This window comes from Cherax quadricarinatus, chromosome 28, assembly GCF_038502225.1.
Source record: "Cherax quadricarinatus isolate ZL_2023a chromosome 28, ASM3850222v1, whole genome shotgun sequence".
Classification (NCBI taxonomy): Eukaryota; Metazoa; Arthropoda; class Malacostraca; order Decapoda; family Parastacidae; genus Cherax; species Cherax quadricarinatus.
In genome coordinates this window covers 24752927-24774726 of record NC_091319.1, presented here as the reverse complement: position 1 = coordinate 24774726, position 21800 = coordinate 24752927, and the positions used below count along the sequence as shown (strand labels likewise).

The 21800-nt window shown below is 41.3% G+C and overlaps 1 protein-coding gene across 3 annotated transcripts in view; it reads left to right on the top strand.

Moving 5' to 3' along the window:
* The window catches only part of LOC128693317 (tyrosine-protein kinase BAZ1B), a 304346-nt gene that overhangs the window by 155460 nt on the left and 127086 nt on the right, over window positions 1-21800 (top strand). For all 3 annotated transcript variants that reach the window (XM_053782935.2, XM_053782936.2, XM_053782937.2), the window contains one exon: window positions 15001-15120. In XM_053782935.2, the coding sequence (XP_053638910.1) occupies window positions 15001-15120 (120 nt within the window). The remainder of the gene's footprint in view (window positions 1-15000; window positions 15121-21800) is intronic.

Sequence of the window (21800 nt, the reverse complement as noted above, 5' to 3'; positions counted from 1 at the left end):
GCCAGGGTACTTCCCCACATACCAGCCAGGGTACTTCCCCACATACCAGTCAGGGTACTTCCCCACACACCAGCCAGGGTATTTCCCCACATACCAGTCTGGGTACTTCCCCACACACCAGCCAGGGTATTTCCCCACTCACCAGCCAGGGTACTTCCCCACACACCATCCAATGCATTTCCCCACATACCAGTCTGGGTACTTCCCCACACACCAGCCAGGGTACTTCCCCAAACACCAGACAAGGTACTTCCCCATATGCCAGCCAAAATACTTCCCCACATACCAATTAGGGTACTTCCCCACATACCAGCCATGGTACTTCCCCACATACCATCCAGGGTACTTCCCCACATACCAGCCAGGGTACTTCCCCACATACCAGCCAGGGTACTTACCCACATACCAGCCAGGGTACTTACCCACATACCAGCCAGGGTACTTCCCCCACATACCAGCCAGGGTACTTCCCCACATACCAGCCAGGGTACTTCCCCCACATACCATCCAGGGTACTTCCCCACATACCAGCCAGGGTACTTCCCCACATACCAGCCAGGGTACTTACCCACATACCAGCCAGGGTACTTCCCCACACACCAGCCAGGGTACTTCCCCACATACCAGCCAGGGTACTTACCCACATACCAGCCAGGGTACTTACCCACATACCAGCCAGGGTACTTCCCCCACATACCAGCCAGGGTACTTCCCCACATACCAGCCAGGGTACTTCCCCCACATACCAGCCAGGGTACTTCCCCCACATACCAGCCAGGGTACTTCCCCACATACCAGCCAGGGTACTTACCCACATACCAGCCAGGGTACTTACCCACATACCAGGCAGCACACTTCCCCCACATACCAGCCAGGGTACTTCCCCCACATACCAGCCAGGGTACTTCCCCACACACCAGCCAGGGTACTTCCCCACATACCAGCCAGGGTACTTACCCACATACCAGCCAGGGTACTTACCCACATACCAACCAGGGTACTTCCCCCACATACCAACCAGGGTACTTCCCCCACATACCAACCAGGGTACTTCCCCCACATACCAGCCAGGGTACTTCCCCCACATACCAGCCAGGGTACTTCCCCACATACCAGCCAGGGTACTTACCCACATACCAGCCAGGGTACTTACCCACATACCAGGCAGCACACTTCCCCCACATACCAGCCAGGGTACTTACCCACATACCAGCCAGGGTACTTCCCCACATACCAGCCAGGGTACTTCCCCCACATACCAGCCAGGGCACTTACCCACATACCAGCCAGGGTACTTCCCCACATACCAGCCAGGGTATTTCCCCACATACCAGCCAGGGTACTTCCCCACATACCAGCCAGGATACTTCCCCACATACCAGCCAGGGTACTTCCCCACATACCAGCCAGGGTACTTCCCCACATACCAGCCAGGGTACTTCCCCACATACCAGCCAGGATACTTTCCCACACACCAGTCAGGGTACTTCCCCACATACCAGTCAGGGTACTTCCCCACATACCAGTCAGGGTACTTCCCCACACACCAGCCAGGGGATTTCCCCACATACCAGTCTGGGTACTTCCCCCACACACCAGCCAGGGTACTTCCCCCACATACCAGCCAGGTTACTTCCCCACATTCCAGCCAGGGTACTTCCCTACATACCAGCCAGGGCACTTCCCCCACATACCAGGCAGGGTACCTCCCCACATACCAGCCAGGGTACTTCCCCACACACACTAGCCAGGGTACTTCCCCACATACCAGCCAGGGTACTTCCAAACACACGATTTGATTTGAGTGGGACTTGCACATGAGTAAATAGAATTATCAAAGATTATTGCCTGGGAAGCATTGAAAATTTGGTTGGGCAAATACAATTCTGTTAGTGGAATGGTTTGTTAAGGACCTGCTAGTATGGGCCAACAGGCCTGCTGCAGTGTTCCTGCTTTCTTATGTGCAAACATTTTTGGATGAACATCACCTTGACATAACTGTTGCAGGCCGTGCTGGCAACATCTACAATGATAATGTTGTGTCCCATTTTATGGAAATTTTAAAAGAGACCAGAAACAGAGCTCTCTGGACAGATATTTAGTGCCACAGGTGTGCAGTGACTCAAGCTGGTCCTAGTGGCATTAAAAAACAAAGAAGGGAAGTAACCGTGGAAAAGGACTTGGTACCTGAAGTCTTTGTGTAGGGAAATGTTTATTTCATATAAAAAAATTATTTTGTTTAATACTTTTGGGTGTCTGGAACGGATTAATCAGATTTCCATTATTTCTTATGGGGGAAATTAATTCGGAAAGCAGCAGAATTGGTTAAAGACAAACTCTCTGGAAATGTTTAATGTCGTTAACTGAGGATCCACTATGGTGGGTTTGTGTCAGCCGTCTTTGATATTGTTTTAATGTCACCCTTGCACTATTTAAGACATTTCTGGTATATTTTTAAATGTTTATACAGTAGTGTACTGTATATTGTAATCAACAGAATACAGTGGAACCTCGACTTATGAGTGTCCCAACATAGGAGTTTTTCCAGATATGACCCGTCGCTCGGTCAATTTTTTTTTATCTGAGTTACGAGTGATCTTTCCCCTCAACCCACAACCCGCACACCTTGCTTGTTTATCTATGATTTCATGCTTTAATTCCATGGACATCATCCTCTTTCTCTTCTCAGCACTGTTCTTTGCACCTACTTTCTTAGGACCAATGGTTAGAGAAAAGAAATTTGGCAAAATAACTGCATAAAATGCTAGCAAAAATGAGAGAAATGCTTCCACAGCGAAGTAAACGGTGCACTGAGTTGGCAGCATTCTGAAGCTCCTCATTATTATTATTATTATTATTATTACAATAATTATTATTATTATGTTTATTTAGGGATCTGAAGCTCGCTCATTATAATAATTATTATTATTATGATTTGTATTTTTTTTTTTCCAACAAGTCAGCTGTCTCCCACCGAGGCAGGGTGGCCCAAAAAGAAAGAAAATCCCCAAAAAGGAAATATTTTCATCATCATTCAACACTTTCACCTCACTCACATATAATCAATGTTTTTACAGAGGTGTCCAGAATACAACAGTTTAGAAGTATATACATATAAAAATACACAATACATGCATATCCCTCAAAACTGCCAATATCCCAAATCTCTCCTTTAGAGTGCAGGCATTGTACTTCCCATTTCCAGGACTCAAGTTCGGTTATATAAAATAACCGGTTTCCCTGAATCCCTTCATTAAATATTACCCTGCTCACACTCCAACAGATCGTCACGTCCCAAATACCATTCGTCTCCATTCACTCCTATCTAACACGCTCACGCACACTTACTGGAAGTCCAAACCCCTCGCCCACAACACCTCCTTTACCCCCTACCTCCAACCTTTTCGAGGACGACCCCTATCCCGCCTTCTTTCCCCTACAGATTTATATGCTCTCTATGTCATTCTACTTTGATCCATTCTCTCTAAATGACCAAACCACCTCAACAACCCCTCTTCAGCCCTCTGACTAATACTTTTATTAACTCCGCACCTTCTCCTAATATCCACACTCTGAATTTTCTGCATAATATTTACACCACACATTGCCCTTAGACAGGACATCTCCACTGCCTCCAACCGCTTCCTCGCTGCTGCATTCACAACCCAAGCTTCACACCCATATAAGAGTGTTGGTACTACTCTACTTTTATACATTCCCTTCTTTGCCTCCATAGACTGTATATGTGTATATAAAATATAGAAAAATAGTAATAAACAACATTTCATATCGTTTGTTTGTGTAAATATTTTCTGTAAACAAAACAGTGACAATAGTGTTCATGCAGTTATTGTGTAGTATAGAAAAAGTAATAACTTACAAAATAGTGCTCATATTGGTCTCACAGGCCATAAAAGTTACTTGGGAAAAAAAATTAAAAAATAATAGAAAATAGTACATAAAAAACTAAATAAAACAATACCGGGTGACGGCAGTCGGCGATGATACCATATACCGCGCATTTTGTGTCAACTTTACGCCTGCATATCTCGGTAAGTATTGCTGGTAAAAAAAATTTTGTTTAGCCTATAATGTTTAGAAAAAAAAAACTTGATCTTTTCATAAGAAAAAAATTATTTTTTTTTTTTTTTTTGAAATTTGGGCGACCCTAAGAACAAGTCTCTGAGAGGACCTGCTGACCCCCAAAGGGTTAATAAATGTATGAAAGAGGGGAAGGTACCTAGGGATTGGCAGAGAGCATGTATAGTCCATTTGTATAAAGGGAAGGGGGACAAAAGAGATTGTAAAAATTATAGAGGAATAAGTTTACTGAGTATACCAGGAAAAGTGTACGGTTGGGTTATAATTGAAAGAATTAGAGGTAAGACAGAATGTAGGATTGCAGATGAGCAAGGAGGTTTCAGAGTGGGTAAGGGATGTGTAGATCAAGTGTTTACATTGAAGCATATATGTGAACAGTATTTAAATAAAGGTAGGGAAGTTTTTAGTGCATTTATGGATTTAGAAAAGGCATATGATAGAGTGGATAGGGGAGCAATGTGGCAGATGTTGCAAGTATATGGAATAGGTGGTAAGTTACTAAATGCTGTAAAGAGATTTTATGAGGATAGTGAGGCTCAGGTTAGGGTGTGTAGAGGAGAGGGAGACTACTTCCCAGTAAAAGTAGGTCTTAGACAGGGATGTGTAATGTCACCATGGTTGTTTAATATATTTATAGATGGGGTTGTAAAAGAAGTAAATGCTAGGGTGTTAGGGAGAGGGGTGGGATTAAATTATGGGGAATCAAATACAAAATGGGAATTGACACAGTTGCTTTTTGCTGATGATACTGTGCTTATGGGAGATTCTAAAGAAAAATTGCAAAGGTTAGTGGGTGAGGGGGGGAGTGTGTGTAAAGGTAGAAAGTTGAAAGTGAATATGAAGTGAAATGATTTAGATAAAGAAAAATTGGATACCAAATTGGGGAGGAGGAGTATGGAAGAAGTGAATGTTTTCAGATACTTGGGAGTTGGCGTGTCGGCGGATGGATTTATGAAGGATGAGGTTAATCATAGAATTGATGAGGTAAACAGGTTGAGTGGTGCGTTGAGGCATATGTGGAGACAAAAAACGTTACCTATGGAGGCAAAGAAGGGAATGTATGAAAGTATAGTAGCACCAACACTCTAATATGGGTGTGAAGCTTGGGTTGTAAATGCTGCAGCGAGGAGACGGTTGGAGGCAGTGGAGATGTCCTGTCTAAGGGCAATGTGTGGTGTAAATATTATGCAGAAATTTCGGAGTGTGGAAATTAGGAGAAGGTGTGGAGTTAATAAAAGTATTAGTCAGAGGGCTGAAGAGGGGTTGTTGAGCTGGTTTGGTCATTTAGAGAGAATGGATCAAAGTAGATTGACATGGAGAGCATTTAAATCTGTAGGGAAAGGAAGGCGGGGTAGGGGTCATCCTCGAAAAGGTTGGAAGGAAGGGGTAAAGGAGGTTTTGTGGGCGAGGGGCTTGGACTTCCAACAGGCATGCATGAGCGTGTTCGATAGGAGTGAATGGAGACGAATGGTATTTGGGACCTGATGATCTGTTGGAGTGTGAGCAGGGTAATATTTAGTGAAAGGATTCAGGGAAACCGGTTATTTTTATTTAGCCAGGACTTGAGTCCTGGAAATGGGAAGTACAATGCCTGCACTCTAAAGGAGGGGTTTCGGGATATTAGCAGTTTGGAGGGATATGTTTTGTCTCTTTATACGTATATGCTTCTAAACTGTTGTGTTCTGAGCACCTCTTCAAAAACAGTGATTATGTGTGAGTGAGGTGAAAGTGTTGAATGATGATGAAAGTATTTTCTTTTTGGGGATTTTCTTTTTGGGTCACCCTGCCTCGGTGGGAGACAGCCGACTTTTTAAAAAAAAAGAAAATATTATTATTATTGTTATTAATTTAGGGAATTGGAGCACAGATCCAATTCCCTAGATCAAGAGCCCCTCACCAGTGTCAAGTTTCAGAACAATGCCACTAGGTGGCGCAGTGAACGCCAGAACATCAGCTGAGCTGTGCATGTGTTTGTCACCGTAGAAGCATTTCTCGTTTTATTATTGCCAAATTTCTTTTTTCTAACCATGGGTCCTAAGAAAGTGCGTGCAAAGGACAGTGCTGAGAAGAAAAAGAGGATGATGTCCATGGAATTATCACATAGTTTAATATCTTTATTATGCACCGCATACCCATCCTGTGGGTGGTAGTCAAAAGATTACAGAGGTACATAATGGGTCCAGGGACTGGGCCTCAAAGTTTTGATAGCTGAGCATTTGTAAATTATCTCATGAAATCATAAATGCGTTCACTTAATAAAACCAGTTTATTTCTTTACATTCTCAATTATGTTTTTATACAATATTTCTAATTTATAAATACATTGTTTCAATGTTTTCCTTATGAAACTAGTGATCTAGTGCTGCTAGCCTCACAAACACTCCATTTTTTCTTTTAATGAGAGCATGGGAAGATATAGTCAGCGGGAGCAGAACTGGTCTCTGCCACCACCACCACCACTAGTCACATTCTAGAGTGTTTATCATGTTTCAATGTTATTTATATAGTTTATGATGTCAGATGAATCGTGATAGATAAATAAACCGTAGAGTTGATATTAGCGTCATATTGAAGTATTTTGCCCTGCTTCCCGAGAGCAGGAATTCTGTTGGAACGGATTAATGGCATTTAAATTAATTGAAATGAGGAAAATTTATTTGATATACAAGCAAATTGAGTTACAGCTAAGGCTACGGAACGGATTTAACTCGTAAGTCGAGGTTCCACTGTATAGGAAATCAGCTCCAGTATACGTTATTTAGGTATGCATACTGGTCAGAGAGCAGGTCATAAGTCCGAGTCATCGGTAAATGAGTAGGTTGCTAAGTGAGGAGTCTGTAATTATTTCCATTGATATGTTCAACTTTCTGTCGAGCTTTGGTATTGCAGATGTTTTCTTGAAATTAGGTAGCATAACTCTCGAGCCTACTTTAGTTTTGGTTGGTTTTGCTCAAGAGTTAGTAACTCTTATAAATTCTTCTGTTGATTTATGAAGTGTTTCTCGGATTCTTCTGAAGACACTTTGTGCTAAGCTGGTACAAGTTGCTACAAAATCATCTACATTATAATTTGGTTTTGGAGTGGTATATAATAACTCATACAGTAAATGCTTATCTACACCATACAGTGTGTAATGTGGGGTATCACCTATATAGGCATTGTAAGTAGAATTTATAGCACACTGAACATCGGGTGTAACTTCATCTTAGGTGGCACTCTTGGGATTGATATTTGCTCTCAAAACATCTGATATGTAATTTCTTATTGGTTCTTTCCACTAAACCATTGCTGGCTGGATGGTGTGGAACAATGGTCGACTTAGAGATCTTATACAGCTTTTCAATAATCTCATTACAGAATTCACCTACATTATCTGTTACTAGGGACTTAGAAGTAGTATGCCTGCAGATTATACATTCCTCAAATGCTTTAGCTACTGTCTCAGCAGTCTTATCTGCTATAGGAACTAACTCACTATCTGGTGAAATGGTCTTCCATAACACACACGTTTATTACCCTGTAGGGGACATTGAAAATTGGTTAACAAATCTAGCGCAACTCTGTCCCAAGGTTCACCAGTAGTGGGATACACCTATTTGGATTAGGACCACTAACCTTTCCTTTATGCTGCATGCAAACACTACATTTCATAACATATTCAGAAACGACAGTTCCCATACGAGGCCAAAAGTATTTCATTCAAGCTTATGTTACAGAACGATCCATACCAGGGTGTGCAACACCTGGTACATCATGAACTAGCTGTAGGGCTACATTCACTAATGACTTGGGAATTACTTGCTGATGTACTCTTCTGCAAGGAGTACCCACTGGATGGCGAAATGTCTACAATAAAGATATCCAGATTTTGCACGTGTCTAAACTTTCATATTGTCGGTATTTTATACCTTTCTTGCACAACTTGTCAGACACTGCAACATCATGGAATCTTGGTTCAGAGAACATCTATAAGACCTTCTTCACGGCTGCTGCAACTAACCCATCCCTTTGGTAGGACCTACTTCCACTAGGGAATCCCGCCTACCAGTGACTATGCCCTCGTCTGCTACACATCCTTATCCACTGACGCCTATATAACCACCAGTTTTCTTGCCTTTGCTCCAGATTCTCCTCCACCACGATGATGTGAACACTTACTCCAAGGCTGAGGGACTGATTACCTCATCTTTTGTATATAGTTCTACTGTCTTCTAATTATGTCCTGGAATCTGTATTGATAAAGCCACTGGATAGCAAAACATCTACAATAAAGATATCCAGATATTGCACATGGGTCTAAACTTGCATTTGATTTGCCAGGCAAGTGTTTGATGGTGAGATGGAAATCTTGGATAGTCAAGAACCATCTGGTTAATCTTCCAGTAGGTTTATTTTGGAATAAAGGAATTAGTGGAGCATGATCTGTCAAGACATGGACAGGATACTGTTACATGATATCTCGAAAGTCTTCTAAAGACCATACTATTCCTAATGCTGCTTGTTCAGTTACTGTATAATTACGTTCAGCCTTTATAAGGACATGACTAACAAATACAACTGTGTTATACTTACTATCAGTCTTCTGAACTAGGACAGCACCTATGTCAATGGAACTAGCATCAGTTGTTAAATAGAAAGGCTTTGAAAAATCTGGGAATTTAAAAATAGGAGCAGAAGTTAGCTTTTCTTTGAGAGTTTGGAATGCTGTTTTTTGACAGAAGGTCCAAAGAAAGGAGCATCTTAAGTAACTCAGAGGAGCTACTATAGAAGAGAAATTAGCAATAAAAGATCTATAGCAATCTGCTAAACCCACAAAGGATCTTCAGCATCAGCAGTTTTTGGAGATGGAAAATTTTGTACAGCAGTTTCTTTACTTTGGTCAGTCATAACCCATCTAGGAGCGACTACATGAAGCTTGATCTCTGATCTGAAAAATTGACATTTAGTCAGTTTGATCTTTAACCCTTTCACTGTCAGTGCCATAGCACTATGGCTTGCAAGCCAGTGTTGGTGCCGTAGTACTACGCCAAAATTCTAGCAGCTTCAGATCTAGCAGGAGAAAGCTGGTAGACCTACATGTGAGAGAATGGGTCTGTGTGGTCAGTGTGTACAGTATAAAAAAAATCAGGGAGCCAGTGGTCCATTGTCGGAGTCCCATTTCTGTAGGCCTTGTTCACCATGCCTTGTGGCAAGAAATACCTGACTCCCTGGCGAATTGGGACTCTTCTCTTCCCAAGTAATAGTTCTAATACAGATGGAAGTGTCAGTGAAGATGAATTTCATGGTTTTGAGGAGTTTGTGACCGAAAGCAGTGCCCAGGATACCAGAAATAGTGCTGAAAACCCAGATGACCATCAACCTAGGGTAACCCAAAAATGTCAGACAGAGTGACTTATTTCCATGTGAGCAGTGGGGAAGACAGCATGCTTGGTGTGATAAACAGTATGGGTAATGCATCATGTGACACCAGCCATGCTGCTGACTCAGCATATCCACAACAGCCACCTGTAACCACCCACACACCACAACAACTTCCACAAGCTGTAGCAGTTCTAGAAATGTGTCCAGTGTATATAGTATATTATAGAACAGTAGTAATAAACAACTTTTTTATTGTTGGCTTGTGTAAACTAAGTTTGCAAACAATGTAATGATAGTATTTGTGCAGTTATTGTGTTGCATACAACAAGTGGATATGTATACATTACACATTATATTGGTCTTGCAGGCCACAGAAGTTACTTGAAAAAATAGAATAAAAGTAAAATAAAGTTACCGACTGAGTGGCAGTTGCTAATGTTGCCGTAAGCAGTTCACTTTCTGTCAACTTCAGTCCCCTATACTGGTCGCAATTTTTTTTTCTTTTAAAACACTCGGAAAAATACTCTTAAGATTTTGGTTTGCGATGAGGGCTGTCGACAGTGAAAGGGTTAAATTAGCTTCTTCAAGCTTACCAAGCACCAAATCAAGTCTTTTTAGGTGCATCTTCATGTCTTCAGACATGATTACATCATCTAGGTACACCATGAGTACGTTACCTATGAGGCCTCTGAATATGTTCGTCTTGAGCCTCAAGAATGTGATAGGTGAGGAGTATAACTCAAAGGCTATTCTGAGGAAATGAAAATGACCTGTGGGAATGGAAAGTGCAGTTAGCTCTTGGCTGTCCTTGCAAAGAGGGACTTGCCAAAACCTTCGTAACAAGTCTAGGGTCAAAAAGACTACCTCCAATATTTTGTAAGAGATCACCAAGTACAGGAAGTGGGAAATGATCTGGTATCGTTTTAGCATTCAACTTCCTAAAGTTGATCACCGAGCTCCAAGTACCGTCCTTCTTAGGTACATGTACTAGGATCAAGAGCACATTACAGGGTGAATTACTGTGTGCGATGACACCATCATCAAGCATCTTATTGATTAATTCCTCTGCGACAGCTACTTGCGAATGAGACATTCTGTATGCAGGTACATAAATAGGTCTAGTACCAGGTTTAAGTGGAATATGATGGGACAATAGGTTCGTTAAACCCATCTCGCCTAGTAAAGCACGATGTTTGTTCAACAGATGCAACAAACATTTGACCTCATCTGGGAAGTCAGTGGGAGCTAAGTCTTTCTCCTCTACTGGTGGAGTGGATGGACACACTCCCTCGTTGAAATGGCACTGACCCACTGGTCAGGTGACAACTCATCCTCTATTTGAACAGGATAAGGATAGTGAACGAGGTCAGCGATGGTGGTATTTGTTCTGGCGAATACTATGACCGCAAGTATTAGCAAGGAAGAAATGGGCCTTGTTATCTCTTACAACATGTAAGGATGGCTCGTCATACAAACCTTTTACCTTAATGGAATCACTGTCAACTAGGACATTATCACCATTTGGAACACTGGAAACAACAGGTACTCTAGTGAGTGCATTAGCTGCAACAGAAGCATCTTTCTGCAGATGGCCTGTGACAACAAGAAACTCGTTTTAAGTACAGCCTCTCCTCACTTAGCGACATACTTGTTTACCGACGACTCGGACTTACAATGGGCTCCCTGACCAGTGTGCATACCTTAATTATTTATATTAAAGCTGATGTCCTGTATTTTGTTTATTACAATATACAGTACACTACTGTATAAACATTTAAAAATGTACAAAAAATGTTATAAATGGTGCAGAAGTGACATTAAAGCAATATCAAAGATGGTTGACACAAACCCACTACCATCATAGTATGTTCCTCACTTAGCGGCGAATTCGTTTAGTGACATGATCTTAGGAACAGAACTCCGTTTTTAAGTGAGGAGAGGCTGTAGTTGTTTTCCAGTAAGGCGTCCTCTGTGGAGGAACTACCACTTGAACATGTAGCCATTGCAGGGATAGTCTCAGTACCCAAGATTGTTTGAGGTTCCTCTGACACCCGAGGTAACTGTACACTATCCTGCAGTCATGATGTTGTAGGGACAGGAGTGACAGTTTTGCTAGTGCCAGACTACTTGGTTATGTTACTAGAGAACACACAAGTCTGTAAGGACTTAATCCGAACTTCATACTCTGCAGCTTTATGACAGCTCTCGTATCTAAGCTGGTAGCCCCAGAATGGTACAGTCAGGTTGGCAATTCGGTCATGCCATTGATAAGGATCAAGCACAATATGTATATTTCTCATAGAAGAAAATCCCAGTAGAAGATTACCAGGGAAATTGATCTTGTCCACAACAAGAAAGGAAACAGTAAAATATACCTTAGATAGAAAAGGCGAGGGAAGTCTGACTACGGACAAGCAGACTAGAACTAGCCACTTCACTAAGGGTGGATACACCAGTTGGTTCTACTAAAAGGACACTGTGCAACTGCTTATCCTTAAACAAGCTTGACCTGATTATAATAACTTGCCCACCAGAGTCCGTAAACACCTGAACAGGCGCATCAAGCACAGAAGCTTGTACTAAAGGACCTATTGTTGCATTGGAGTGGACGTGCAAACAAGAAGGTGAATCATTGTCATAGAAAGTATTTCATCTACATCCCCAAAAATGTCTTCATTGAAAACATGTGAAACATCATCATCAATGAGACTTTCTTCCTCTAGACTGTATAATGTGTCAAAGGAATTACGTACGGGGATGAAATATCCATTATCACCTACTGTCGCCATTGGATGGTTTGGCTGGGGCGCTTGGATTTCCCTGAATTCGAAGGCTGAGACTGATTCTGGTTGTTTCTAGAACCTTTGGAGTATGCAAAACACTTAAAAGTTGTCTGGAGGTGTATAATATACTCTTCAGAAAGGAGCCCAGGCCTCCTGTCTATCGTTTGTATGCCTAGCAGTCGAATGAAAGCAGGACCTCTGACCTATTGCTCACATGGGTAGTCTTGTGACATCATGGCTAGACAGCGAGCTTTGCTATAATGTGGTTGGAATATCTGTGCAAGTGTACTACACAAGTAACACTGTTGACATTCAGATGTGCAGAGGACTTGTATATAGAACAAGATGCAAGTAGTAAATTGTAAGTATGGTGGTTATAAAGAAAATTTGAAGTGATTTCAGGTAATTATTTCTGGTTGGCTGTCTCATGAACATATATTACAAAAGAGTCCAAAGTATGTGATGCTTCAAGCAGATGAGTGCCTGCACTGAAACTTGGGGATAATCCAAATTGTAACATTAGCAAACTTCATTCAAGACGGCAGTTGAATGAATGATGGTGTATGTGCTTTCTTTTTGTGTGTGTCACCCTGACTTGGTGAAAGATGCCAGTGAGGGAGGAAGGAAAATATTCTAACTCATCACTCTACATTGTTGTACATGTATAGAGTAGAAATTTCTTAATTAATGATTATTGAGTAGGGCACATATGTTTTTAGCATTCACGACCGTAGAGTTCTGTAGTATGTAATATCACTGCAAATTCTTAATGCTGTACAGGTCGGCCATCACTAATCCGGCATCATTGGGACCTGTAGTGTGCTGGATTAGTGAGCTTGCCGGATTACAGAGTGGTTAGGTTAGAATACACATAATTAACCCATTCAGGGTTTCTGACATACTAGTACGGCTTACGCACCAGGGTTTTTGACGTACTAGTACGCCTAAATTCTAGCGCCCTCAGATCTAGTGAGAGAAAGCTGGTAGGCCTACATATGAAAGAATGAGTCTGTGGTCAGTGTGCGCAGTATAAAAAAATCCTGCAGCACACAGTGCGTAATGAGAAAAAAAACTATGACAGTGTTTTTGGTTTAAAACAGCGACTTTGCACTGTATTTTCGTATGGTATTTATGATGGTATTCTAGTTTTCCTGGTCTCATTTTATAGAATGGAAGACATATTACAGAAATTGAGACAATTTTGATTGGTTTTACAATAAAAAGTACCTTGAAATTGAGCTCAAAGTAGCAGAATTCTTCAATTTTTGCCAAAGTTCAAAAGTAAACAAATAATGCTACGCATCCAATACACGTCAACTGGTGAGTCTAATATTCTTTCACAAGTGCGCTGATATTATTTATATCATTTCTATATTAATGCAGTAGTCTGCATAACAGTAAATCTTCTATTTTTTGTGAGAATAAAAATTCAAAGTGGAAAGCAAAAGAATGTAAGAGGGGCGTGGGGACGTGACTAATGAATAGAGGAAATGTTATTTTAGTGCCAGGAATGTCTTTCTTGTTTATTCTGGACCCTATTTGGAAATTGGCATCTTTTGAAATTTGTGTGAAATTGGCAAAATTGCTAAATTCTGACCACTTTATTGGATAGTTGAAATCGGTAAATGGGTGGTTTCTTGTACTCATTCGATAGGAAAAGAATGGAGTTCTAGCAAAATAGTTATGATTTTTGTCGACTAGTACACTGGAATTGGCTGAAAATAGGACTGAAAGTGGGCAAAATAGGTGATGCATGAACATCGTCGAGACCGCTAACTTCGTGAGAGCATAATTCTGTAAGTTTTCCATCAAATTTCATAGTTTTGGTGTCATTATGATTGGGAAAAGATTCTCTATCTTTTTTAAATTTGTCGACCCTGAGAACAAGTCTGGGAGAGGGCCTGTCAACCCTGAAAAGGTTGACCTATCAGTATAGACTCTTTCTGCTACATCTTCTACATTTTCATCACTGCTTTCTCCCCCACTGGCTTGCTGCTGTGGATTTACACCCATCTGCACAATTTCTGAGTACGGTATAATGCTGAAATTTGAAATTATGCTAGCCGAAATTAGTGCTGGACTTCTGATGAAACCAGATAACTGATTGCCAGATTAGTGATGGCTGACCTGTACCTCTTTTTGAAGACTTGAATCCTGGAGGTGGGAAGGACAGTGCCTGCACTTTGAAGGAGGGGTTTGGGGTATTGGCTGTTTGGAGTGACATCTAAACTGTCATATCTGAGCACCTCTACAAAGACAGTGATTACATGTGAATGATGGTGAAAGTGTTTCTTTTTTGGGGTCACCCTGTCTCAGTGGGAGATATCCAATATGTTAAAAAATAAAATTCCTTAATATGCCATAAGGCTATGCTTGCTATGAGACAGCTGGATATAACCAGAATGCCAACCCTGGATACAGGCTGTCCTGGGAAAGGACGCTGTATCCAGGGGTGGCAGTCTGATTGGAAGGACTTGTCTTAAAGCATTGTTGTTATTATTGTCATTTTTATTTGGAGGGGCTGATAGAATTTTATATTGCTGCTGGGCCTGTATCCTTCCATAAATTGGACAAAAAAAAAAATCTCAGTGATGAGCATTCCAGCAGAAGCAATACTAACCTAGTGTAATATCTGTTTTCTTTTCATTTCTGCATTAATCATGGTTGATTATTGGTGTTAGCATGATAGTAGTAATTTTAATGACACTTTTATGATTTTATGCACTTACATTTATTTTATTGCTCTTATTTTCAGTTCTATAAAAAGTGTGGACGAGTTGTTGCAATCCTTGGCAGAAAAAGGAATACGAGAGTCCAGACTGAAAGCTAACATCATTCAAGTTAAAAAACAGCTGGAAAACAACCTGACCAAAGAGTAAGTAATTCATAGAATATAAAATCTTATATTAATTTAGGTAAATAGTTGGAAAGAAACCAAACAGTTACTGTGCATTAGTGCATAGCTATCAAACATTGCTACAGTAGGCTGTCATTTAACATGGTAGTTACGTTCCTGAAAACACCGTCTTAGGTAAAACCGTGTTAGATGAACCGAAGAACTTGTAGGAAAAATAGGGTTACATTCATGAGAGCCCCAAATAAAGCCAAACAACTTTTTTTAGGCCTCCACATCTTACAAAAATAAAAGTGCATATGTAATTGTAGTTCATTGTTGTGATGTATAATGTTGTTTTTACTGCTTAAGACTACAACTGTAACAGAAATACAGTGGACCCTCAACCAGCAGCGGCATCAACTAACGCCAAATTCGACTAATGGCGCTCTTTGGCGTCAAAATATTGGCTCTACCAACGGCGAAAAACTCATCTAACAGCTTTCATCTCGTACGTGTCCATGCAGCCTGAGCGGGCCCTGGCACTCCAAGACTGTGTATAGCCAGTGTGCCAATGTTTACATGCTGTTGCAGTCAATTCCACATGTACCTGCGATATATTTTGTATTATTCCCGTGTTTTTAGTGCTTGTAACTGCTAAATAAGCCACCATGGGCCCCAAGAAAGCTTTAGTGCCAACCCTGTGGCAAAAGAGTGAGAATTACAATGGAAATGAAGAAAGAGATCATTGAAAAATATGTAAGTGGAGTGCGTATGTCCGAGTTGGAAAGGCTATACTATAAGAAACCCCATTCAACCATCACTACTATCTTGGCGAACAGAAAGGCAATCAAGGAAGCTGTTGTTGCGAAAGGTGCAAGTATGTTTTCAAATTGGAGATTGCAAATAATTGAAGAGGTGGAGAGGCTGTTGTTGGTGTGGATAAACAAAAAACAATTATCAGCAAATAGCATTTCTCAGTCAATATTATGTGGAAAGGCAAGACAGTTGCATGATGATCTCATTAAGAAAATGCCTCCAAATAGTGATGATATTGACGAATCTAAGGCCAGTAAAGGCTGGTTTGAAAGATTTAAGAATCGTAGTGGCATACACAGTGTGATAAGGCATGGTGAGGCTGCCAGTTCAGATAAAAAAGCGACTGAAAAAATATGTGCAGGACTTTTAAGGAGTACAGCAAGGTATAAAATGGAGAAATATTTTTCACTCCGGAAGAAGGCCGCGCTGAACAACTAACTGACATTAGTACAAATCCAATAGATTTCAAAAAAGAAATGGAAAACATGCCCACTTACTCAGCACCTGGACCAGATTCATGGAATGCTCTATTTATAAAAGTGCAAAGTACCACTAGCACGAGCCCTCGCTATTCTTTGGAGAAAGAGCTTAGATCTAGGTGAAATACCGGAGGTCTTAAAGAGTGCAGACATAGCTCCTTTGCATAAGGGAGGTTGTAGAGCACTAGCTAAAAATTACAGATCAGTAGCCCTAACCTCTCACATCATAAAAATCTTCGAAAGAGTGATGAGACGGCAGATTACAAATTTCATGGACCAGCACAACCAACATAACCCGACCCAGCATGGTTTTAGAGCAGGACGATCATGTCTGTCACAGCTGTTGAACCATTATGACAGAATTACGGAGGCATTGGAAGACGACCAAAACGCAGGTGTGATTTACACAGATTTTGCAAAGGCGTTTGACAAATGCGATCGTGGAGTGATAGCGCACAAAATGAAGGCCATGGGCATTATGGGAAAGGTAGGCAGATGGATTTTCGGTTTCCTAACACAGAACACAAAAAGTAGTAGTGAACAGGGCAAGTTTCAGCTTCAGCGAGGTCAAAAGCTCAGTGCCAGAAGGCACTGTCCTGGCACCTCTGCTGTTTCTCAGCCTCATAGCAGACATAGACAAAAACACCCAGCACACTTTTGCATAATCATTTGCAGATGACACTAAAATAAGCATGAAAGTCAGTACGGTAGAGGACATTGAAAAGTACAGGAAGACATAAACAGGGTTTTCCAGTGGGCAGTGGAGAACAACATGACGTTCAATGGTGATAAGTTCCAGCTGCTTATGTATGGAAAGAATGAAGAACTCAAAAGGAGCACTAAGTACCAAACTCAAGAGGGTCACCAAATAGAACGTAAGGAATACGTAAAAGACCTAGGAATAATTATGTCAGTGGCCCTTTCTTTTAAAGACCGAAACAAGACAAAGATCACGACAGCCAGGAAGATGACGGGGTGGGTATTGAGAACTTTCAAAACAAGGGAAATAATGCAAATGGTGACATTCTTCAGATGGCTAGTGTTCCCTCACTTAGAATATTGCTCAGTGCTGATGGCCCCATTCAAGGCAGGAGAAATATCTGAGCTGGAACAAATACAGAGATTGTTTACAGCTCACATTGAGCCTGTAAAGCATCTTAACTACTGGGAACACCTGCAAGTCTTGAACATGTATTCATTGGAGCGGAGGAGAGAGATATACATGATAATTTATACCTGGAAGGTACTCGAGGGCTTGGTCCCAAATCTGCACACTGCCATAACAACATACTGGAGTGAGAGAGATGGAAGGAAGTGTAAAATAAACCCATTGAGGAGAAGGGGTGTAGTGGGGACAATAAGGGAACACTGTATCAACATCCAGGGTCCCAGACTGTTCAACATCTTACCAGAGGATATCAGAAACACGGCTGGAACCAGTGTAGAAGCCTTCAAGAGGAAACTGGACAAGTATCTTCACCAGGTGCCAGATCAACCAGGCTGTGATGGATGTGTTTGGCAGCAGGCCTCCAGCAGCAACAGCCTGGTTGACCAGGCAAGCACCAGACGAGCCTGGCCCATGTCCGGGCTCAAAGAGTAGATAAACTCTCGAAACTCTTCAAAGGTATATCAAAGGTAAATGTACATAGGCACTGAAAACCTGAACAAGTATTTGTGATGAAACAGGCCTGCTTTGAAAGAAAATGCCAAACAGGACCTACATTACTCAGGAGGAAATGGCACTCCCAGGACATAAGCCTGTGAAAGACAGGCTGACATTAATGTTGTGTAGTAATGCTAATGGTGATTGCAGAGTGAAGCCTTTACTGGTGTATCACTCTGAAACTCCCAGTGTGTTCAAGAAAAACAGTATCATCAAGGGTAATTTGTGTGTGATGTGGAGATCAAACTAATTCATGGGTCACTAGGGAAATTTTCCTGGAGTGGTTATATGGTGTGTTTGGCCCCACTGTGAAAAATTACCTACTGGAAAATAAATTGTCACTCAAGTGCCTCCTGGTAATGGACAGTGCTCCTGCTCATCCTCACGACTTGCAAGAGCAAATTGCGGGGGAGTTTAGCTTCATCAAAGTAAAGTTTTTGCCTCCTAATACAACTCCTCTCCTCCAGCCCATGGACCAGCAGGTCATTTCAAACTTCAAAAAACTCTACCTCAGACACTGAATTGACCCTAAGAGAGTTTTGGAAAGATCACTTCAGTATCCTCAGTTGCATAAACCTTATAAGTAAAGCTTGGGAAGGAGTGACTTGCAGGACTTTGAACTCTACTTGGAGGAAACTGTGGCCACAATGTGTACAAGAGAGGAATTTTGAAGGGTTTGGGGCTAACCCTCAGGAGCCTACGCCAATTGTGGAATCTACCGTGTCATTGGGGAAGTTTATGGGGTTAGAGGTTTGTGGCGAGGATGTGGAAGAATTGGTGCAGAACGACGATGAAAAACTAACCACTGCAGACCTGCAAGAGCTTGAGGTGCAACAGCAACAGATCACAGCTCAGGAATGTGTTTCCGAGGAGAAGGAAGAGAGAGTGAGGAAGTTGCCTTCATCAAGGATAAAGGAAATGTGTACAATGTTTACAAAGGTGCAAGCATTTATGGATGAATTTTATCCTGTCACAGCTGTTACAAGCCGTATTGGCAACATGTACAATGACACTCAAGTGTTCCATTTTAGGGAAATCCTAAGGGCACGTGAGAAACAGAGCTCTCTGGACAGATATTTTGTGCAACAAGGGTCCAGCGACTCTCAAGCTGGTCCAAGTGGCATTAAAAAACCAAGAAGGGAGGTAACCCCACCAAAGGACTTGGTACCTAAAGTCTTTATGGAAGGGAATTCCCCTTCCAAACAATAGAAAACCTGAATCTCCCCTGCTGCTGGCACATCACTCATCAACAACTCCACAATAAAGGTAAGTGGCATTTACTGTTTATTTTGCATGTACCATTCGTTTCTGCATAGGGAAATGTATATTTCATGTAAAAAAAATATATTTTGTTTAATTAATACTTTTGGGTGTCTGGAACGAATTAATTCTATTTCCATTATTTCTTATGGGGAAAATTAATTCGACTAACGGCTAATTCGACTAAAGGCTAGCTCTCTGGAACAGATTAAAGCCATTGGTCGAGGCTCCACTGTAATAGTATTTCTTACCTTAAATTGTGGGTGCTGGTGTTTGTGGATGATTGTGAAGAGAGTGGAGAGTTATGCTGTGGCCCTACTGGGCTGAGGTGGATGGTAGAGGTTCTGGTACTGAAGTTGATGGTTGTACTGAAGTGTCTAACTTTAAGTCATTAATAAGTCGGTCAAGTCATTCAGTAAGTCAGATTAGGTACATGGATAGGGCATTCTGCTTGAAGGATATGAGTAGGAGGCAGAGAGTGTGTTTTCCTGGGGCTGGGATGAAGGATATTGTTAGCCGTCTGGATGACATCATGAGAGGTAATGGGAGCAATCCTATTATCTGTCTCAGTGCTGGAGGCAACGATGTTGGCAGACGTAGGAGTGAGGACCTGATTAGCAGGTATAGGTCAGCAATAGAGATAATTAGGAGGAAGGGTGGGAAACCTGTCATATGTGGCATTTTGCCAAGGAGAGGAGTTGGAAATGAATGGTTGTCCAGAGCAATTGGTGTCAATTGCTGGCTCGACAAATACTGTAAGGAAAATGCGGTAACATTCATTGACAACTGGGACCTCTTCTATGGCAGAAATGACATGTATGCCAGGGATGGGGTTCACTTATCTAGGTCTGGGGTGGCAGCACTGGCCAATGCAGTGGAGGGAGCTGTTAGGTCTTTAAACTAGGAATAGTTAGTGGTATGGGTTTTGGCGGGAAAACTGTGAAGTCGCAGGGTAGTAATATGAGTACTAGGAGAACTAGTAATAGGCAAAATGAGGTGGATATTGGAAAGCCAGTGGCACTAATTGACAAGGACAGTAATAGGTTTAGTGGAATAACAGAAAGGAGCAGGAAGGGTAAAGAGAGAGGAGGGTCTTTAAATATTTATTACACAAATAGTCGCAGTGCTAGGAATAAGATGGACGAGTTGAGACTAGTTGCTAGTGCAGGTAACATTGATGTATTTGCCATTACTGAGACGTGGTTTAATTCAAAAAGTCGGGACATGCCTGCGGAATGTCTCATTCAGGGTTTTAAATTGTTCCAAGTAGATAGAAGTGTCGGAAAGGGGGGTGGGGTGGCATTGTATGTCCGAGATCGCTTGAACTGTTGCATAAAAATGGGTATTAAGTCTGAAGTAACACATACAGAGTCTGTTTGGATAGAATTTTCAGAGGGGCATGAAAAATTAATTTTAGGTGTGATATACCGTCCCCCAAATTTAGATAGGGACCAGGGGAGACTACTATGGGAGGAAATTGTTAGGGCCACAAGGCACGATAATGTAGTAATTCTAGGAGACTTTAACTTTAGTCATATTGATTGGAATTTCTTGACTGGGAATTTAGAATCATACGACTTCTTAGAAGTAGTTCAGGATTGTTTTTTGAAGCAGTTTGTGACAGAACCTACAAGGGGTAATAACCTGCTTGACTTAGTTATGGCAAACAATGAATCCCTTGTTAATAATTTAGAAGTTTCAGAGGAACTGGGTGCTAGCGACCACAAATCAATTACATTTAGCATTGAATGGAAGTATGATAGTAGCGATAACTCAGTAACAGTCCCAGATTTTCGCTTAGCAGATTACGATGGGCTTAGAGAACACTTATCATCTGTTGACTGGGGTAACGAAGAGAGCTATCAATATGACAGTTTTCTGAACACTATACATGCTGCTCAAAGAACGTTTATCCCTTATAAAGAAATTAGATCAAATAGAAATGACCCAAAATGGATGAATAATAGGCTGAAATATCTACTAGGGCATAAGAAAGGAATTTATAGGCATATCAAAAGAGGCGAGGGTCATCTTATGAATCAGTATATTGACATTAAGAGGGACATGAAAAAGGGGATAAGAAAAGCTAAAAGGGACTATGAAATTAAAGTTGCTAGGGATTCTAAAACTAACCCAAAAAGTTTTTTCCAGGTATATAGAACAAAAGTCAGAGATAAGATAGGTCCCCTTAAAAATAACTATGGGCATCTTACTGACAAAGAGAATGAAATGTGCTCGATTTTAAATAATTATTTTCTCTCGGTTTTTACACAGGACACTAATAATATTCCGGTAATTAATTTTTATAGTGGGCCAGAAGAAGATAAATTACGTAACATCACAGTCACTAGTGAAATGGTTGTGAAGCAGATAGACAGACTGAAGCAGAATTAGTCACCGGGTCCTGATGAGGTTTTTTCAAGGGTTCTTAAGGAATGCAAAATGGAACTCTGTGAACCATTAACTAATATTTTTAATTTATATCTTCAAACAGGTGTAGT